The sequence below is a fragment of the Myotis nattereri genome (genome assembly GCF_964212035.1).
Source record: "Myotis nattereri genome assembly, chromosome: 16".
Classification (NCBI taxonomy): domain Eukaryota; kingdom Metazoa; phylum Chordata; class Mammalia; order Chiroptera; family Vespertilionidae; genus Myotis; species Myotis nattereri.
In genome coordinates, this window is record NC_138091.1 from 47,941,335 (window position 1) to 47,957,436 (window position 16,102).

General features: G+C 38.2%; 1 protein-coding gene across 4 annotated transcripts in view; it reads left to right on the forward strand.

Annotated features, from left to right (window-relative positions):
* CDK12 (cyclin dependent kinase 12) overlaps positions 1 to 16,102 on the forward strand; it is a 79,355-nt gene that overhangs the window by 37,890 nt on the left and 25,363 nt on the right. For 3 of the 4 annotated variants that reach the window (XM_081109942.1, XM_081109941.1, XM_081109940.1), the window contains exons 12-13: positions 1,583 to 1,794; positions 3,343 to 3,795. In XM_081109942.1, the coding sequence (XP_080966068.1) occupies positions 1,583 to 1,794; positions 3,343 to 3,795 (665 nt within the window). Of the gene's footprint in view, positions 1 to 1,582; positions 1,795 to 3,342; positions 3,796 to 7,982; positions 8,760 to 16,102 lie in introns of all 4 variants that reach the window. The other variant, XM_081109939.1, reaches the window with a different exon arrangement.

A 16,102-nucleotide genomic window follows, 5' to 3' on the forward strand; every position in this document is an offset into this window, starting at 1 on the left:
AACTGCAAATGGTCCTATGCCAAATGGAGCGGTGTCCTCAAATAGGGTTATGACTGATAAGAGCTTTTATTGCTCTATGTTGTGTGTTTTTTTAAAAACAAGGCATAGATTTAGATATATTTATTCTAATTTGACTCAAGCTATCTTGTGTTCCTGGATCCCAGCATATTTTCATATAGAGCCTCTTTGAACATATTTCTTCCTAGTTTTTGCTATTAACTATTCCATCTGCTTGAATCCCCTATGTCTATGGTGACCATGTATATTCCACACTTACAAGGACAGTGCTAATTTTAAGTTTGCATCACTGTCAGGTCAGAGGTCCTGAGTTTAGAAAATACGGTCTTTGAAGGTGTCTCTCTTTCATTAGACTTTTTTTAATATATTTTATTGATTTTTTATAGAGAGGAAGGGAGAGAGATAGAGAGCTAAAAACATCGATGAGAGAGAAACATCGATCAGCTGCCTCCTGCACACTCCCCACTGGGGATGTGCCCGCAACCAAGGTACATGCCCTTGACCGGAATCGAACCCGGGACCTTTCAGTCCGCAGGCCGACGACACTATCCACTGAGCCAAACCGGTTTTGGCTCTTTCATTAGACTTTTATGAATTTCCTTATTCTCCAAAATCCTCAGAGTTCTACAGTCACATCTCACATTCTGGCAAATAAGTCTCTTCACATTTATCACTGACAGCATTTTTGGACATTTCTTCTTTACAGAAAGACTACCTTAAAGAAATGAATGGGATGTTAGTACATGAGTAGGTACTAACTACAAATCTGATTGTTCTAAAGAAATTTACTGCACTAAAATTTTGATACATAAATATTGATTGAAATACATAAAGCATCTTACTGAAATTTGGGGACTCTTGCAATAGAGAGATTTTTGGTTATGGTAATCCTTATTGTAGTAAGATTTGATCTACTAGGACTGTTTGCATTATCATGGGAAAGTCTGAAAATATATTAAAATATGTTAATAAACCCTATAAATTAAAATATCCAGTAATGGAAATTCAGTGGGCAGAAAGAAGAATGAACCAGTTTTGTTTTGTTTTTATCTTCACAGACCAAGTAATACATAAATTGATTTTACACAGAGGGGATTTCATCATTATATGCTTATGTTATTCCAAAATTTAAATCACCACTTTGCCTGGACTCTTTGTAGCTATTAACAAGCCAGTCATCTCCGTGCTATTTATTCCCAACTGAAACTTGACCAATAAAGTTCTCTTTTATTCTTGTTATATCAAGCAAGAACTATAAGACTTAACTACTTGGCAGGAGTATGAGCATTTTTATAGCAGGTGTGTCTCTGATATTAGCAAAATCCTCATTTCTCACTGTAGAAGTCTTTTAGGCTTTTGGACTTCTACTTCCTCAGACTATTATATGTCATGATTCGTTTTACACTATTACTGTTTATTTACTAACTTCTCTTGTTATTTTTATGGTTTCCTTATTCTTTACATTTCCCACTGCTCTTTGCCTTCCCATTTTAATCCCTCTTTCTTCTGTTTACTCACTGCCAAATTCCCACACACATTTCCCCTTTGCTTTGTCTTTTTTCAGCCTCCCCCACTGGCAGGATTGTCATGAATTATGGAGTAAGAAACGGCGACGGCAGCGACAAAGTGGTGTTGTGGTAGAAGAGCCACCTCCATCCAAAGCCTCTCGAAAAGAAACTACCTCAGGGACAGGTGCTGAGCCTGTGAAGAACAATAGCCCAGCACCATCACAGCCTGCTCCTGTCAAGGTGGAGCCTGTGGCTGGGGATACAATAGGTCAGTGTTGGGACAGAGACTTTGTGCTTCTTTTAAGCACATTTTGGCAGGTTTTAAAGGTTAAATGCAAGGATGTGTGGGTGTTTTAATTTTTAGTCAGTGAAGCATTAATAAAGAGGTTGGTGGTCTGATTATAGGGAAAAGGTGATAAACCAAGTTTTGTACCTGTGGTCTAGAACTACAATAGATGTATTTTCTATTCCTGAAGTAAGGAATACTATATCTCAGTTAGATGTATGGTATAAATCAGTGAATTAGGTGAGCCAAATTTAATTTAAGGTTAGTTCATCATGGATCTCTAAAACATAATTTGAAGCCCTGTATATTTTGGTTTGATAATACCTTAGAAACCAATGATGTTAAATCACAATTGCTAAATGTAGTTAGTTCTGTAGACTGTTATCTGATTTAAATATATATAAAATTGTATAATAATGAACTATTATAACAAAGTAGTTCTTCTGCGGGAACAATAGTTTTTCTGAACTATAGATATTTTTTCCTTGGCTCACTTTCCCTTCCCTGTCCACCTACAACAGTAATTTTCAATGCTGGCTACACATTAGAATCATCCAGGAAGCTTTAAAAATAAATACCCCTGAATAATTGCCAGATTTCTAGGGATAAATAAAGGTTAAATGAAATAACTTTAAAATATATATATATATATATATATATATATATATATATATATATTATTGATTTTTTTACAGAGAGGTAGGGAGAGGGATAGAGAGTTAGAAACATCGATGAGAGCGAAACATCTATCAGCTGCCTCCTGCACACCCCCCACTGGGGATGTGCCCGCAACCAAGGTACATGCCCTTGACCGGAATCGAACCTGGGACCCTTCAGTCCACAGGCTGACGCTCTATCCACTGAGCTAAACCGGTTAGGGCTAAATGAAATAACTTACTTACAATACAGAGATATTTGAGTTAGTCCATGAATTTTTATTTATTTTTAGAACTTTAAAAAAAAATGCTTTTATTGATTTTTAGAGAGAGGGGAAGGGAGAGATAGAAACATTGATCAGCTGCCTCCTGCACGCCTTCTACTGGGGATTGAGTCTGCAACCCGGGCATGTCCCCTGACTGGGAATCGAACTAGTGACCTCTTGGTGCATGGGACCTCAACCAACTGAGCCACACCAGCCGGGCGAGTCCATGCATTTTTAAGCAATAATATAAAGAATAACAAAATGTGGCCCTGGCTGGGTAGTTCAGTTGGAGTATCATCCCAAGGTTGTGGGTTCCATTCCTAGATGGGGCGCATGCAACCAATGAATGCATAGATGGGTAGAGTAGCAGATCCATGTTTCTCTTTCCCTCTCTCCCCTCTTCCTCTTCCTCCTATTCCCTCTCTCTAAAGTCAGTAAATTAAAATAAAAGAATAGCAAATTGTGTCATGACGATTTGAGGCATGAAAAATGAGACATTTTTAATGAAATTTCATTCACTGGATATTATAAGTTACTATTGCCAATTGAAGAATGCAGAGGTCTTTGCCCTGCCTCATCCTCTTATATTGGCTTCACTCTCTCCACAGGCCTTGGTGACATCACACAACAATTGAATCAAAGTGAATTGGCAGTATTATTAAATCTGCTGCAGAGCCAAACTGACCTGAGCATCCCTCAAATGGTACAGCTGCTTAACATCCACTCCAACCCTGAGATACAGCAGCAGCTGGAGGCCCTGAACCAATCTATCAGTGCCCTAACAGAAGCCACTTCCCAGCAGCAGGACTCAGAACCCATGGCCCCAGAGGAATCTGTGAAGGAGGCACCCCCAGCTTCAGTGGTCCAGCCTTCAGCAGAACAGAAGACCCCTGAAGCTTCAAGCACACCAGCTGACATGCAGAATATGTTGGCAGTTATCTTGAGTCAGCTGATGAAAACCCAGGAGCCAGCAGGCAACCTGGAGGAAAACAACAGTGACAAGAACAGTGGGCTACAGGGGCCCCGAAGAACTCCCACAATGCCACAGGAGGAGGCAGCAGGTAAACAGACCGGTCATGAATCTCATTGAGCTCAGGTGCTGTTGATCCTCTTAAAAATCTCTTTAACATTTTCTTTTTCACATCAATGGCATCGGTTTCAGTTTTTCTGTAACCTAGTCTACAGGAGAACATACCAACAAGTGATGTATTTCTTGTCTGGCTTCTTTTATTTAAGTCTCAAAGCTTTTCAAAGCACCTTTTCATATACTGATTGTTTTTCCATTTCTTAGGAGGTAGGTAAGTAAAGCCCCTATGTTCTAACCCACAGAAACCACAACCATAGCTAGTGATGTATTTGAACTACTGTGTGTATGGGGGCCAACTAACTCTTGAATATCTGCCTTCCAAACAAACCATCAGATTGTGCAAATAGGCAGTGATACTCTAGTGTAGTGGATGCTGGATACCAGAGTCTTGCTTGGAAGATTTATTCAAGAAAACCCTAATAAAACCTCATTGTTATCTCATGAAGAATAATTTGGGAATATTTCTAAATAGCTAACACCATACATTTATTTTTTGGGATATTTCTAAATAGATAACACCGTACATTTATTTTTCAAAAATTAATAGCATGTAAAAGTGATTCCTTCAAAATATGTTTCTGAAAGAGACAATTGAATGGATTTTAGCTTAGGAAATGAGCATTATATAAAGAAAAAAAAACTTACAAAAGGAAATACATTTGTTATACCTTGATCTCACATGACCACAGCATGCACTTTATTAGAAGGAAAAGAAGTTCTGATCAATTCTGATTCAGTCGTTTGCAAAATCTTTATTTATCTAAAGTGTTTTCAACTCCTTGGAAATTTTTGCTGTCCATGAAGAGCCTATGAATTGGGGAATGAGAAGAGGTACAAGGGTTGAAGAGATTCACTAACCTTCAACTTCAGGGTCCTGCATTCACATTTCATATAGGATGGTGCAGAAAGTATATGCCTTATTTCCACTGGTATAGAGTCACATATAGAAGCTACTTTTCATATGTAAAGCTTTTTAAAACTGGAAGATAACATAAATAAAATTAGCCCTTATATTTTACAGATAGGGAAACTGCAATCCAGCAAATTTAAATTAGCCTGCTTATTTAAAAAAAAGAAAAGGAAAAAAAAAAAGCCTGTCGATGGTCCCACTGCTGGAACCATATTATTGGCAGAGCCAGAATTTAGAACTTGTGTACCCTTTTAATATGTTTCTTAATTCACTTTGCTATTCTGTCATCTGATTTCAGTTGACTCCAGGACATGGAATAACAGAGAAAGTTAATCTAGAATTAAAGGAGGCCTCTTTGTATCATCTCTCATACCCCCGCAAAAAAAAAAAAAAAAAGCTATAATCAAAATACCTGAAAGAAGTGGTTCAAATTAAATAGTATAATGATTGAAAGAAATTCACTCAATAATTGAGCCAACAAGCTATCAGCTAAATGATGAAATTGAACCAAAATTAAGGCCTAGCCTATGGTAAAAACAATTGTTGGTTTGACTTTTCAGAGGAGAATAAAAATGCCGCTCCTAATTATTAGTCACCCCTGGATTAACCAGCTGGTGTCTCGTGTGTCACCTGTTGTTTCTCCCCTGCTGCCTCTTTTGGCCATTTTACTGTTCATTAGTACTTCCACCAGAGGGCAGACTAAATAAGCTGCAGAAGGTGAAAATCTATCACTTTGGCTACTGTTTAGCGTCTCTATACTTGTTGGGAAAGGGTTATGATTGAAAACTGATGAGTCAAATAAAGTTTTAAAGTTATTTGTACCTTTCATTAACACCTCCTTCCATTAGTACAGACTGTTAAAGATTGGCAATATTGTTAACACTAAATTTTACAACAGTATGATATTTTAAATGTGATCTTTATTTTTAATTCCTTTAAGAAGTTTTATTAGTCCTGGCTGGGTGGCTCAGTTGGTTGGAGTGTCATCCTGTACACCAAAAAGTCGTGGGTTCGATTCCTGGTCAGGGCACGCGCCTAGGTTACAGGTTCATATGGGAGGCAACCAATCGATATTTCTCTTCTCTTCTCTTCCCTGCTCTCTCTCTCTCTCTCTCTTCCTTCTTCTCTCTCTTAAGTCAATGAAAGCGTGTCCTCAGGTGAGGATTAAAAACAAAAGTTTTATTAACCTTACTTTAATAGTTTTTTACAATCCATCTGCTTTTGCTACTTTGAAATAGTTTTCATCCTCATACATGTAAAAAATTTGAGCTCAAAATATGACTTTATATTACTGAAACAACTAGGCTAATTACATAAAAGACAAACTTTAAATGTGAATAGTAGTGTATCTGGAAAAGTTTAAGTTTAGTTTTGCTCACTTTTGCAGTTGGGTATTTTTAAAGTCATTTTTTCTCAGCATTAAAAATAAACACATACACACACAAAAAAAACCCCACCAACAACAACCTGGTGTCTATTTCATGTATTGTCCAAAAAATACTTTAAAAACTAATCAGTACTGTGATGTTTTTATGTAGTGAGATATGTAGCATTGGCAGCAAAAATCTCTGAAGTCTATAGATGTTTGTATGTTCAGTTAGCTCTCCTTTTTTAGGATGTCTACTTTTTTAGGATGTCTAACTTTCCATAGCTAATTTTTTTGTCCTTAAATTCATTTTTCCTACCACCTAGTCAACCAGCCAGTGTGTCAACAAGTTACTTGAGCAGGTACTGTATATAGGGTGACCAGCTTGTCTCTGTGCAATCCTGATTTTAAAAGTGAAAGTTGGCAATTTGGGAACCCTCTCAGTTCTCGGTAAATTGGTATTGTTGGTCGCCCTTATTTGTATGTTACATAGAGCATCTGACCTCATCCTTCCACTGCATAACTTCACAATTTTGTAGTGTTTTCATCTGCATGCTCATACTTACTTTTTTATCTTTGCAAAATATAATTGTAGTAAATATGCTACCAAAATATCTAATTATAACTAAAAACTACTTTTTCCTTGTCTGAGGAATGACATTATATTACTAGCTCAGATAATAAGAATTGACTATATGTATATTTCAAAATATAGGGAACGGAAAATCAATCATTTGGAAGATAGCCCAAAACATTACGCCTTTTTTTCAGCAGGGTAACTTCCAACTCTCTAAATGTACTGTTTTGACTGTACTTGGTTTTTTTATGTTCTCAAACTCATGCCATTTTATATCTCTACCCTGCTGTCTTGGCAGGAGTTCATTTTCAGACAGTGATTGGCATGCTTGGGCAAATTTAGCCAGCAGTGGGGGAAAAAGTCTGGGGAGTTTAGAAAGACAAAGATCTTTGGAAAGACAGAGTAATATTAGTTTAATACATTTCTAAATACTCAGTTCTTGTCACTGTCTCCGAGATAAACAGATGTTTATCAACAGCCCATTCTGCATGACATTGCTATAGTAATTTTTCTTATAGCATGGAAAAAATGCAGGAGGTTGGGAAACAAAAAAGTTATTATAGATTACTTTGGTCTTTATAATTACTATAACATAGGAAGCTGAATGACAGTATGGTGGTTAATATTCCATTCTTCAAAATGTGGTTATGGGGAGAGGGACTGAAGTTTGGAGAATCAAGTGTATATTTATACATGATGATAATGAAAGGTTTTTTACTTTATTTCATCTCTCTTGTATGTTCCTTAAGTTCTATTTCAGGTGTTAACATTATTATTATTAAGCATTCTGTAAAATGTTTTAGCTAAGTCCATGCAAGGTCTCCATTGTACAGCAAATATTATGTCTTAGAAATGTGACCACAGCATGTATATTGTTCCCTCTCATCTTCCTTCTTTCTACTTTATTTTCATTATTGTTTTGATTCAACAGCAAAAAGGGGCAGGAAGACTGCCAACAGCCTACATTATTAGAACAGTTCCTTAAAGAAGGAAATGGAGGAAATCTCAGACAAAAATCAGAAAAATATTTGAAACATATGATCTTTTTACAACAGCTGTTAGATCCAGAATGCAACTGTTTTGCTTTTAATCACTTGATTTTATTTATAAATTGAAATTTCCTGATCCCGAGATTTTATTCTTTTATATATATTTGGTTACTTGTATTGATATATGTTTATGTTGGGTAGTATTTGTGTGTGTGTGTGTGTGTATGTATGTATGTGTTTATAATCACATGTGATTTTTAAGATGGTGTTAAAAGAAGTAACCCTTCCACAGCATGTCCTCCTCACATTCTTCCACCAGAGAAGAGGCCCCCTGAGCCCCCCGGACCTCCACCGCCGCCACCTCCACCCCCTCTGGTTGAAGGCGATCTTTCCAGCGTCCCCCAGGAGTTGAACCCAGCCGTGACAGCCGCCTTGCTGCAACTTTTATCCCAGCCTGAAGCAGAGCCTCCTGGCCACCTGCCACATGAGCACCAGGCCTTGAGACCAATGGAATACTCTACCCGACCCCATCCCAACAGGACTTACGGAAACACTGATGGGCCTGAAACAGGGTTCAGTGCCACTGACACTGATGAACGCAACTCTGGTCCAGCCTTGACAGAATCCTTGGCCCAGACCCTGGTGAAGAACAGGACCTTCTCAGGCTCTGTGAGCCACCTTGGGGAGTCCAGCAGTTACCAGGGTACAGGGTCAGTGCAGTTTCCAGGGGACCAGGACCTCCGTTTTGCCAGGGTCCCCTTAGCATTACACTCAGTGGTCGGGCAACCATTCCTGAAGGCCGAGGGAAGCAGCAACTCTGTGGCACATGCAGAGACCAAATTGCAAAACTTTGGGGAGCTGGGGCCAGGAACCAGTGGAGCCAGCAGCTCAGGAGCAGGCCTTAACTGGGGGGGCCCAGCTCAGTCTTCTGCTTATGGAAAACTCTATCGGGGGCCTACAAGAGTCCCGCCAAGAGGGGGAAGAGGGAGAGGAGTTCCTTACTAACCCAGAGACTTCAGTGTCCTGAAAGAGTCCTTCCCTGTCCATCCTCCATCCAGTCCTCTGAACCTTTAATGAAATCATTTGCCAGAGCGAGGTAATCTTCTGTATTTGGCTATTTCAAAGCTATTCATTGTATTCCTTGCTCACTTGCTACTAAGCACGAGACATAAAATAATGATGTTGGCAGCATTTCCCCCTGGATGGGTTGGTTATAGTCAGAACATTTAGTTCAGCTCTACCTAGTAAATATAAGTAGAGAATTTGGAGAGGGTCATTAAATGGAAAAGTAAACGCTTTATTAGTTCATTGCCCGCACATCTTGAGCAGAAGAAAAAGAGAACAGTTTCAGTTTTTTGAAATGGCCCAGGAAGAGGCTCTTTAGGTTTTTAAAGTTTGAGGATTATTTTTTTATGTTTTGTTCTTTTGAATTTAGTTTTTTGGATTTTTTGTTTTGTTTTTTAAAGAAAGAATAGTGTTCACAAAATTTGAGCTGCTCTTAGGCTTTTGCTGTAAGGGGCAAAGAGTGACTGACTGATTTAAATAAATGTTTCCTTCCTCTCCACCACCTCACATTTTGCTTTCAAGTAAACTCTTCTTTTTCCCCCATTGAGCATCTTTAACATTCCTTTTTTCCAAATAAATTACTCATCCTTAAAGTTTGCTCTGTTTTGGCAAAAGACATGACCCCTTTTCCTGTATATGAAGCAGGTTGTAGAAAGTGGCATTCTTGGGCAAGTAGGTAGACTTTATCCCATCTTTTTCCTTTTTTACCCCATCTTCATAGAGGTTTTCTTTGTCTCTTTTTGAGGCATTTGTTTGGAAAAAAATTAATCGTTGAGATGCCCAAGAACCTGGGATAATTCTTTACCTTTTTTGAAATAAAGGAAAGGAAATTCAAACTCCTTTTTTGTTCTCTGTAACTCTTCAATTCTAAAATGTTTTTCGTTTTTTTTAAAACCATGTTCTGATGGTGAAGTTGATTTATAAGTGCAGACAGCCTAGGCCATTGAGTTGGGACTAGAGATAATGCCTTCAGACCTAGAGGACTAGAAAGAGCAGTTAGCATACTGTTTACACATATATTTTTATGTAAAAAAATAAACCCAAACCTTTGAAACAGAGCATTTTAATATTGTCAAAGAGAAAATAAACATCCTGAAAATACATGGAAATGTAATTAGTTTAGGGTAGATATTTTTCTGAAGATATTTCAATACCTGAGACCTTTTAAGAAAATACTTTTGAAAGAGCAGAACATAAGAACGAACAGTATTGACATATACACATCTCTGCATGTATATCCTGCCAATTCTTTTAGGGATTTTCCTCTGGAGAGATTGGGTTTTGGTAAAAGGGGTTAAATTATGATCTCATGGCAAGTATTTTTCCTTATTATAAAGAGGAAATGGAAAAGGGAAAGGCTTTCAGGGTGGGATAACGGGAGGCTTCTCATTCTGGCTTTTGTTTCTATGTGAGTACCAGCATATAATGTGTTCTAGGAACATACACATTTATATAAATTATCTGCACAGACTTAGACATTTGTGAAAAGTAGGTTAGCTCCTTTTTTTACAAAGAAAAGGCAAATGTGCTTCAGCATCTTGAATAGTTTTCAGAACTCAAGTGAAGTTTCATGTTTCAATGCCAAGTTCTTACATTAAAAAATTAAAGACTACTTGTAAGAGAAAGATGCACTAATAAAAAACTTTAGAGAAATGAAAGAAGAACCCTCTTCAGATACATGAAGATTATTTTTCCCTGTCACCGAAATAGGTAGATTCCTGGTGTGTGTATTTCTTTATTCTTTGGGTTTTGGTCTGGCCTTGCCCTCAGGGCCAAACATTGATGAGAAAGAACCTATTAGCCATTTTGGCTTTGATGGCTTTTTATACCAATATGTCCAATTAGATTTACTAGGTTCACTGACATGGTATTGGTATGTTGCATTAAAGTTCATCTAAACTTTTTTCTTCAATATTTTGTATTGTTTAGAAAGGAAGGGAGAGGGAGAAAGAGAAACATCAATTGGCTGCCTCTTTCACAACCCCCAACTGGGGATCAAGTCCACAACCTGGGCATGTGCCCTGACTGGGAATCGAACGGGCAACCTTTTAGTGCACAGGACAATGCCTAACCAACTGAGCCACACCGGCCATGGAATCTGAACCTTTTGTCTGTTGACTTCTTAGTCCTCAGACATGGACCTTTGTATTTTAGAATATTTGAATTTGAGGCATTGAGCCCCACTTTCCCAGTTTTGATTAAAGAACTCAGAAGTACATATTCAATGGGGGAAAAAATTGGTTTCCCATCAAATATGAATAAAATTTTCTATACATTTTAATTATATTTTGATTATCAGCAGTCATCAATAATACTTCTTCCCCTTATCACACCTTATTTTTAATTATGCCAAATATTCTAAATGATATGCTTATGTCTCCATCATTCCCTGCTACTAGGGAAGGGGGTGAGTGTATGTGTGTGTGTATGTGTATGTATGGTCCCATCTCAACCCCAGACCCCCATTTTGGGAGTCTAACCTTTAAAATGGGGGGGGGGGGGGCGGGGGAAGTTTGGTAATTTTGACTATTTCTAAAAGCAGAGGAAAAAAGGAACTCACTTAAATATCCTGGAATCTGTGGAGGAAGAAAAGGTATTTGTTAATTTTTCAGCTGTGTTATCTATAAACATAATGGAAGTAAAGGTTTGGCAGAATTTCAACTTGACTATTAGAAAACTATAAATTTAAATTACATTCAAAAGCGGTTTAAGTATTGTACCATGGGAGGTATTAAGTCCATTAAATACATTATTTTGAACAGATGAGAAATCTGATTCTGTTCATGAATGAGACAAAACTGGTTTGACCATAGTTATTTTTTTGGTTTTGAAAACAAATTTTCTTGATCCAGTTTCCTTAGTTTTTTCAACTTTCTATAGGAATGATAAGGATTTGAAAATGACATCAGATCTATATGTTTAAAAGCAGGGCAGTTAGCACAAATTTGTAAGTAGAACTTCTGTTAGCTTATGCCATAGACATCATCCAACCACTTGTGTGTGTGTGTGTGTGTGTGTGTGTGTGTGTATATATGTATATACGTGTGTGTGTGTATATATATATATACATATATATATATAATATGCATATATAGTTACAGTACTAAAATGGTTACTAGCAGGTTTTGAGAGAGAGTGCTATATCAGAAAAGTGTCAGTTGCCACCTCATTCTCCCTGATTTAGGTTCCTGACACTGTATTCCTTTCTCTCTTGATTTTGCCCCCCATCGGGTGTACCTTGTCTGTGTACAGATATTTTGTAATATATTAATTTTTTTCTTTGAGTTTATAAAAATGGAAAGTGGAGATTGGAAAATTAAATATTTCCTGTTACTATATCACTTGCTCCATTGCATTTACTTCTTAATCTGTTACCTCTGAGCAAACCCAATTAGGTATGGAAGGCATTTTTCCCCCTCCACTTTATCTTAGGGGTTCTTTGTCGCAGAATCACTGCAGATTCATAAACTCCCAAAATAAAAGTCCTCACGGTTTAAAGAGGTGTTTCAAAACACAAGACTAGGAACAAGAAAATTTTAAAAGTTGGGGAAAACTGTAAGATGTCATTTTTTAAAAAGTAGAAAACAGTTACACAAGTAATGGTAGTACTAGGCCATCAAAAAAGTTGAGCTTCATGTACCCTGACTCCTCCTGAAGGGAGAGGTAAGTGGGTTTGAGCTCAACTGTCATCCAGGGAAGTTGGTAAGAGGGTGTTTCGATTGAAGAATAGTCTCTTAAACCAGGATCACCACCACCACCCCTGACCAGTCCTGTGTTACCATGAGTAAGGTCAGCTTAGTCTTCTAGCACTGTTGAGATTTCTGGATACATTGCCAATTCAGAAAGTTATTTGTAAGGCTAAAATTCCTGTCGTCTCCAAAGTCTTTACTATCTCCAACTGAGGAGATAATTGCTCTCCCTTCTCTTTCATGGTTTAGGACACAGAACTAATTTTTTTCTTGTAGTATGTGTTGCATTCCTGCTAGTTGTGTACAAGTAGGCAGAGAGCAGATAAAACCCATCAAGAGACAGGAAGAGGGGAGATATAGGTATCAGGAAATTATGAATGGGGTTAGCAATTATACAAAATTACAGGGTACACCAGAAATTAGGAAGAAATTGAATTTTCAAAAGCTGGTGGTAATGAGGGTTGTCAGCTTGCTTTTGAATCCCCAAAGTCTAAGATTGTTCCCTTACCTGTGGGTTGTCCCATGTTTATCCAGAAGGAGAATGGAGAGCTCAAGGTGGTTCCAATTCCTGGAATCCTGTGTTCCTGGTTACGCTCCAAAGAAAAAGAACTCTTTTTTCAGTCTTTATATGTTTCAAATTCATGACTAGGAGTGTGAACTTCAACTTAGAATATACTCTAGTAGAGTATATTGTTTCCACTCATAGCAATGGCTACTTTTTCAATTTTGGGCCTAAAGGCTGAGGACCTACTAGTAACTGGACTTTTTAAATTCCTATCACATCCAAGGCTGTTTCTAACTAGAAACCATACAGTTCAGTACCTAAATTTGTTCGGCACTATTTTTTCCCAGACAGGCATCCTTAATTGTATGGTAAGGTTAATGCCTTAAGAAAGTTAATATTTTTGGTGCTGAACTGGGATTTCCATCGTTATTTAAGATTGCCCCATAGGTTGACTGTTTGGGGATATTGAGTTACTTCTCTATTCACAACTTAGTCACCTAAAGTGTGTGGAGTGGAAGTAGAGAGTTCCTCAAGAAAATACTTAACCATTCCAAGGCAGAGATGGAACTGCTACGTCCCTGGTTGTCCTGAGGGGCAAGGTGAACATTCCTGGAACATTTGGATTAATTTTACTGTCCAGGTGTAGCATTTCTCACAGCCTTAGGAATACTTTCACGTTAGTTTACTCCAAGCCAGGGTTGAGACATTGGGGGAAGTATGACGCCTGAAGGAATTACTAGTGATGCTCTGCTACTACTCACCATCTGCAGCTGTCTCTCCATCTCCAGTCCACCTACTTCTTCTGATGTACTATTTTTCTCTCTTTTCCCTACTCACTACCCAACTCACATGTGTCAGGCCTTACCAGAGGTATTGATTGCTTAACTTGTCAGAGTATTTAGAGTGATGGCCACTTCACAGTTTTGAAGGATAAGGAGAGGCAATTCAGAAGACAAATGTCTCTTTCAGATCCTTAACTTTTGGGGTGAAAAATGAGGGAGAACGCAAAATAACCATGCTTTTTTATTGTTAGCTGTGAAAGGAGCTTTTAACTTATGTTGTGTGGGGTACAAGAGGTTTTTTATTTTTTACTAGGAAAGAGGGAATCTCAACCTTCACTTATCCTCTCCCCTCATAGCCGGAGACTTGCTTTTACTGATGACATTTCTACGCTCAAGTTGCAGATGGTGTCTGTGGGAAGTAAGGCTTGGTGAGAAGAGGGCCCTGCTATCCATGAGAAAGCAGATGAGGGCTGCCTGGATGCCCTGATGATAATCATTATGGTGGCAAAATGCTTTGGCCACTGGATTGTCTCATTATATCTCTATTTAAAAAATTAGTAGTACAAGGTTAAGAGAAAGAGGCTGATGAAAAGTTAGTCTTGAATACTCTCTGGAGATGATTAGTTAGCGAAGTTTTCTGAAGATACAGTCTTCAGCTATAGCATACTTCTCTGGAATAAGAGGGTATAGCCATGAAGTACATTAACTTAGACATAGGTTCCCTAGGACCTAGAATAGATGGATTTTTGGATGTTTTGTACTGTCATGGCTGTAAACTGGAGATAATGTTGATAGTCCTAAAGGAATAAAGGCCGTTTTATCCAAACCAAACGATCCCTGAGGAGGAAGCATAGAGAGACCTTAAAAAGGCTACCACTTAACAGTCATAGCTAAGTGAAGAAGGAAGCCTGGGTGTTGGAGGAGGGTGCCTTTCTCCTTTAAGGCAGCGGTCCCCAACCTTTTGGACCTCATAGACCACCAGTGGTCCACAGACCACCGATTGGCGACCTCTGCTTTAAGGAGCCTATCAGATGGGCTGTCTCAATAGGATCCTTCTCCCTCCTGTGTTTCAGAACTACAACACTGCCTAATGAGGGTACCCTTGGTGAGGATCAGCTTGTAGGCAGACAACCACCTCAAGTTTAATGCAATTTTGAATGCTTTTGGCCCTGGGGAAAAGAGCCTGAATTCAGAGAGCTTAGGAATCTGATCCCTTTTATAAATTCAGAAACTTCTGAGTTTGGCCTTGTACCAGTGTTTGCAATTTCTGTTTAGGGACCAAAGGTTTCATATAAGGAGAAACAGTATGAGGAGATGGAGAGAAGGAGAGAACTAGACCAATCTCCTGGCTGAGCTGTAGAAAGAGAGTATAATTGCTTATAAAGAAAAATAGGGCTATAGGTGGGAGGAAAAATTATGGTTGGGCTAGTGAAAGTTTGGGGATAATGCCTTAAAGGTGCACAGTTTCAGGGAGGCCTCATTAAAGCATCACCGTGAGCAACAGTAGTTTTACCTTTATGGGTAGAGGTTGGGCCTAGAACTCTTGGTCTGGGAGATGTTATGAAGACATTTTCACTAGGGAAGCTAGATTATATTAAGCAAATAACTTATATAGGGACATTTTGCTTAGCACTGCTATCTACATAGTTCAAGAGAGAAAATCAGGAATAAGGAAGGAATGATATGGATGCATCACATTAAAAAGTTGTTTGTATTTTTGGAGTTTTAAAACTGCAAGTGTTTTTTGTTTGTTTGTATTTTTAGGTCAACCTGGACACTAGTATTATTCCTCTCCCCTTCATTTTAGATCCAAGTGAAGGCAGTACATAGCTCAGCAAACTAACCAGAATGTTAGAGCTAAAGGACATTAGTTTGTTTAGTTCACTGCCATCTTTAGCCAGAGGGGGGAAAAACAGGCCCAGAAAGAAGAACCCTAAGGTGTTGGAAGGCTAACAGGAACTAACATTGTCAGGAAACTACTATGTGCCAGGTACTATGCTAAGAGCTTTGCTTTTATTACCTTGATTCTTAAGCAGCTGAAGCTAAGGAATGGAAAGATTAAATGGCAAATTAATCTTATTAACCTGAACATAGGTAGGAGATACACAGGAATGGCAGATCACTTCTTCCCACAAGGCTAAACTAGAGGAAGTGAAGAATCAGGTTTAAGAGTGAGGTTAATTTAAGGAATTATTCACTGAATAGTTGAAAGAGACTCTTGAATAACTTCTCTATTCCTAGAGGCCATCCAAAAAATGTAATGGTCAGAAGTAGACTGGAGGCAGGGCTAGAAGATTACTATTGGCTCTTGGATTGATTTGCATTCTAAAAAATTAGGTCATGACCTGAGAATATAGGATTAATCTTAGGAATAGGAAACAAAATGGTGCTTCTCATC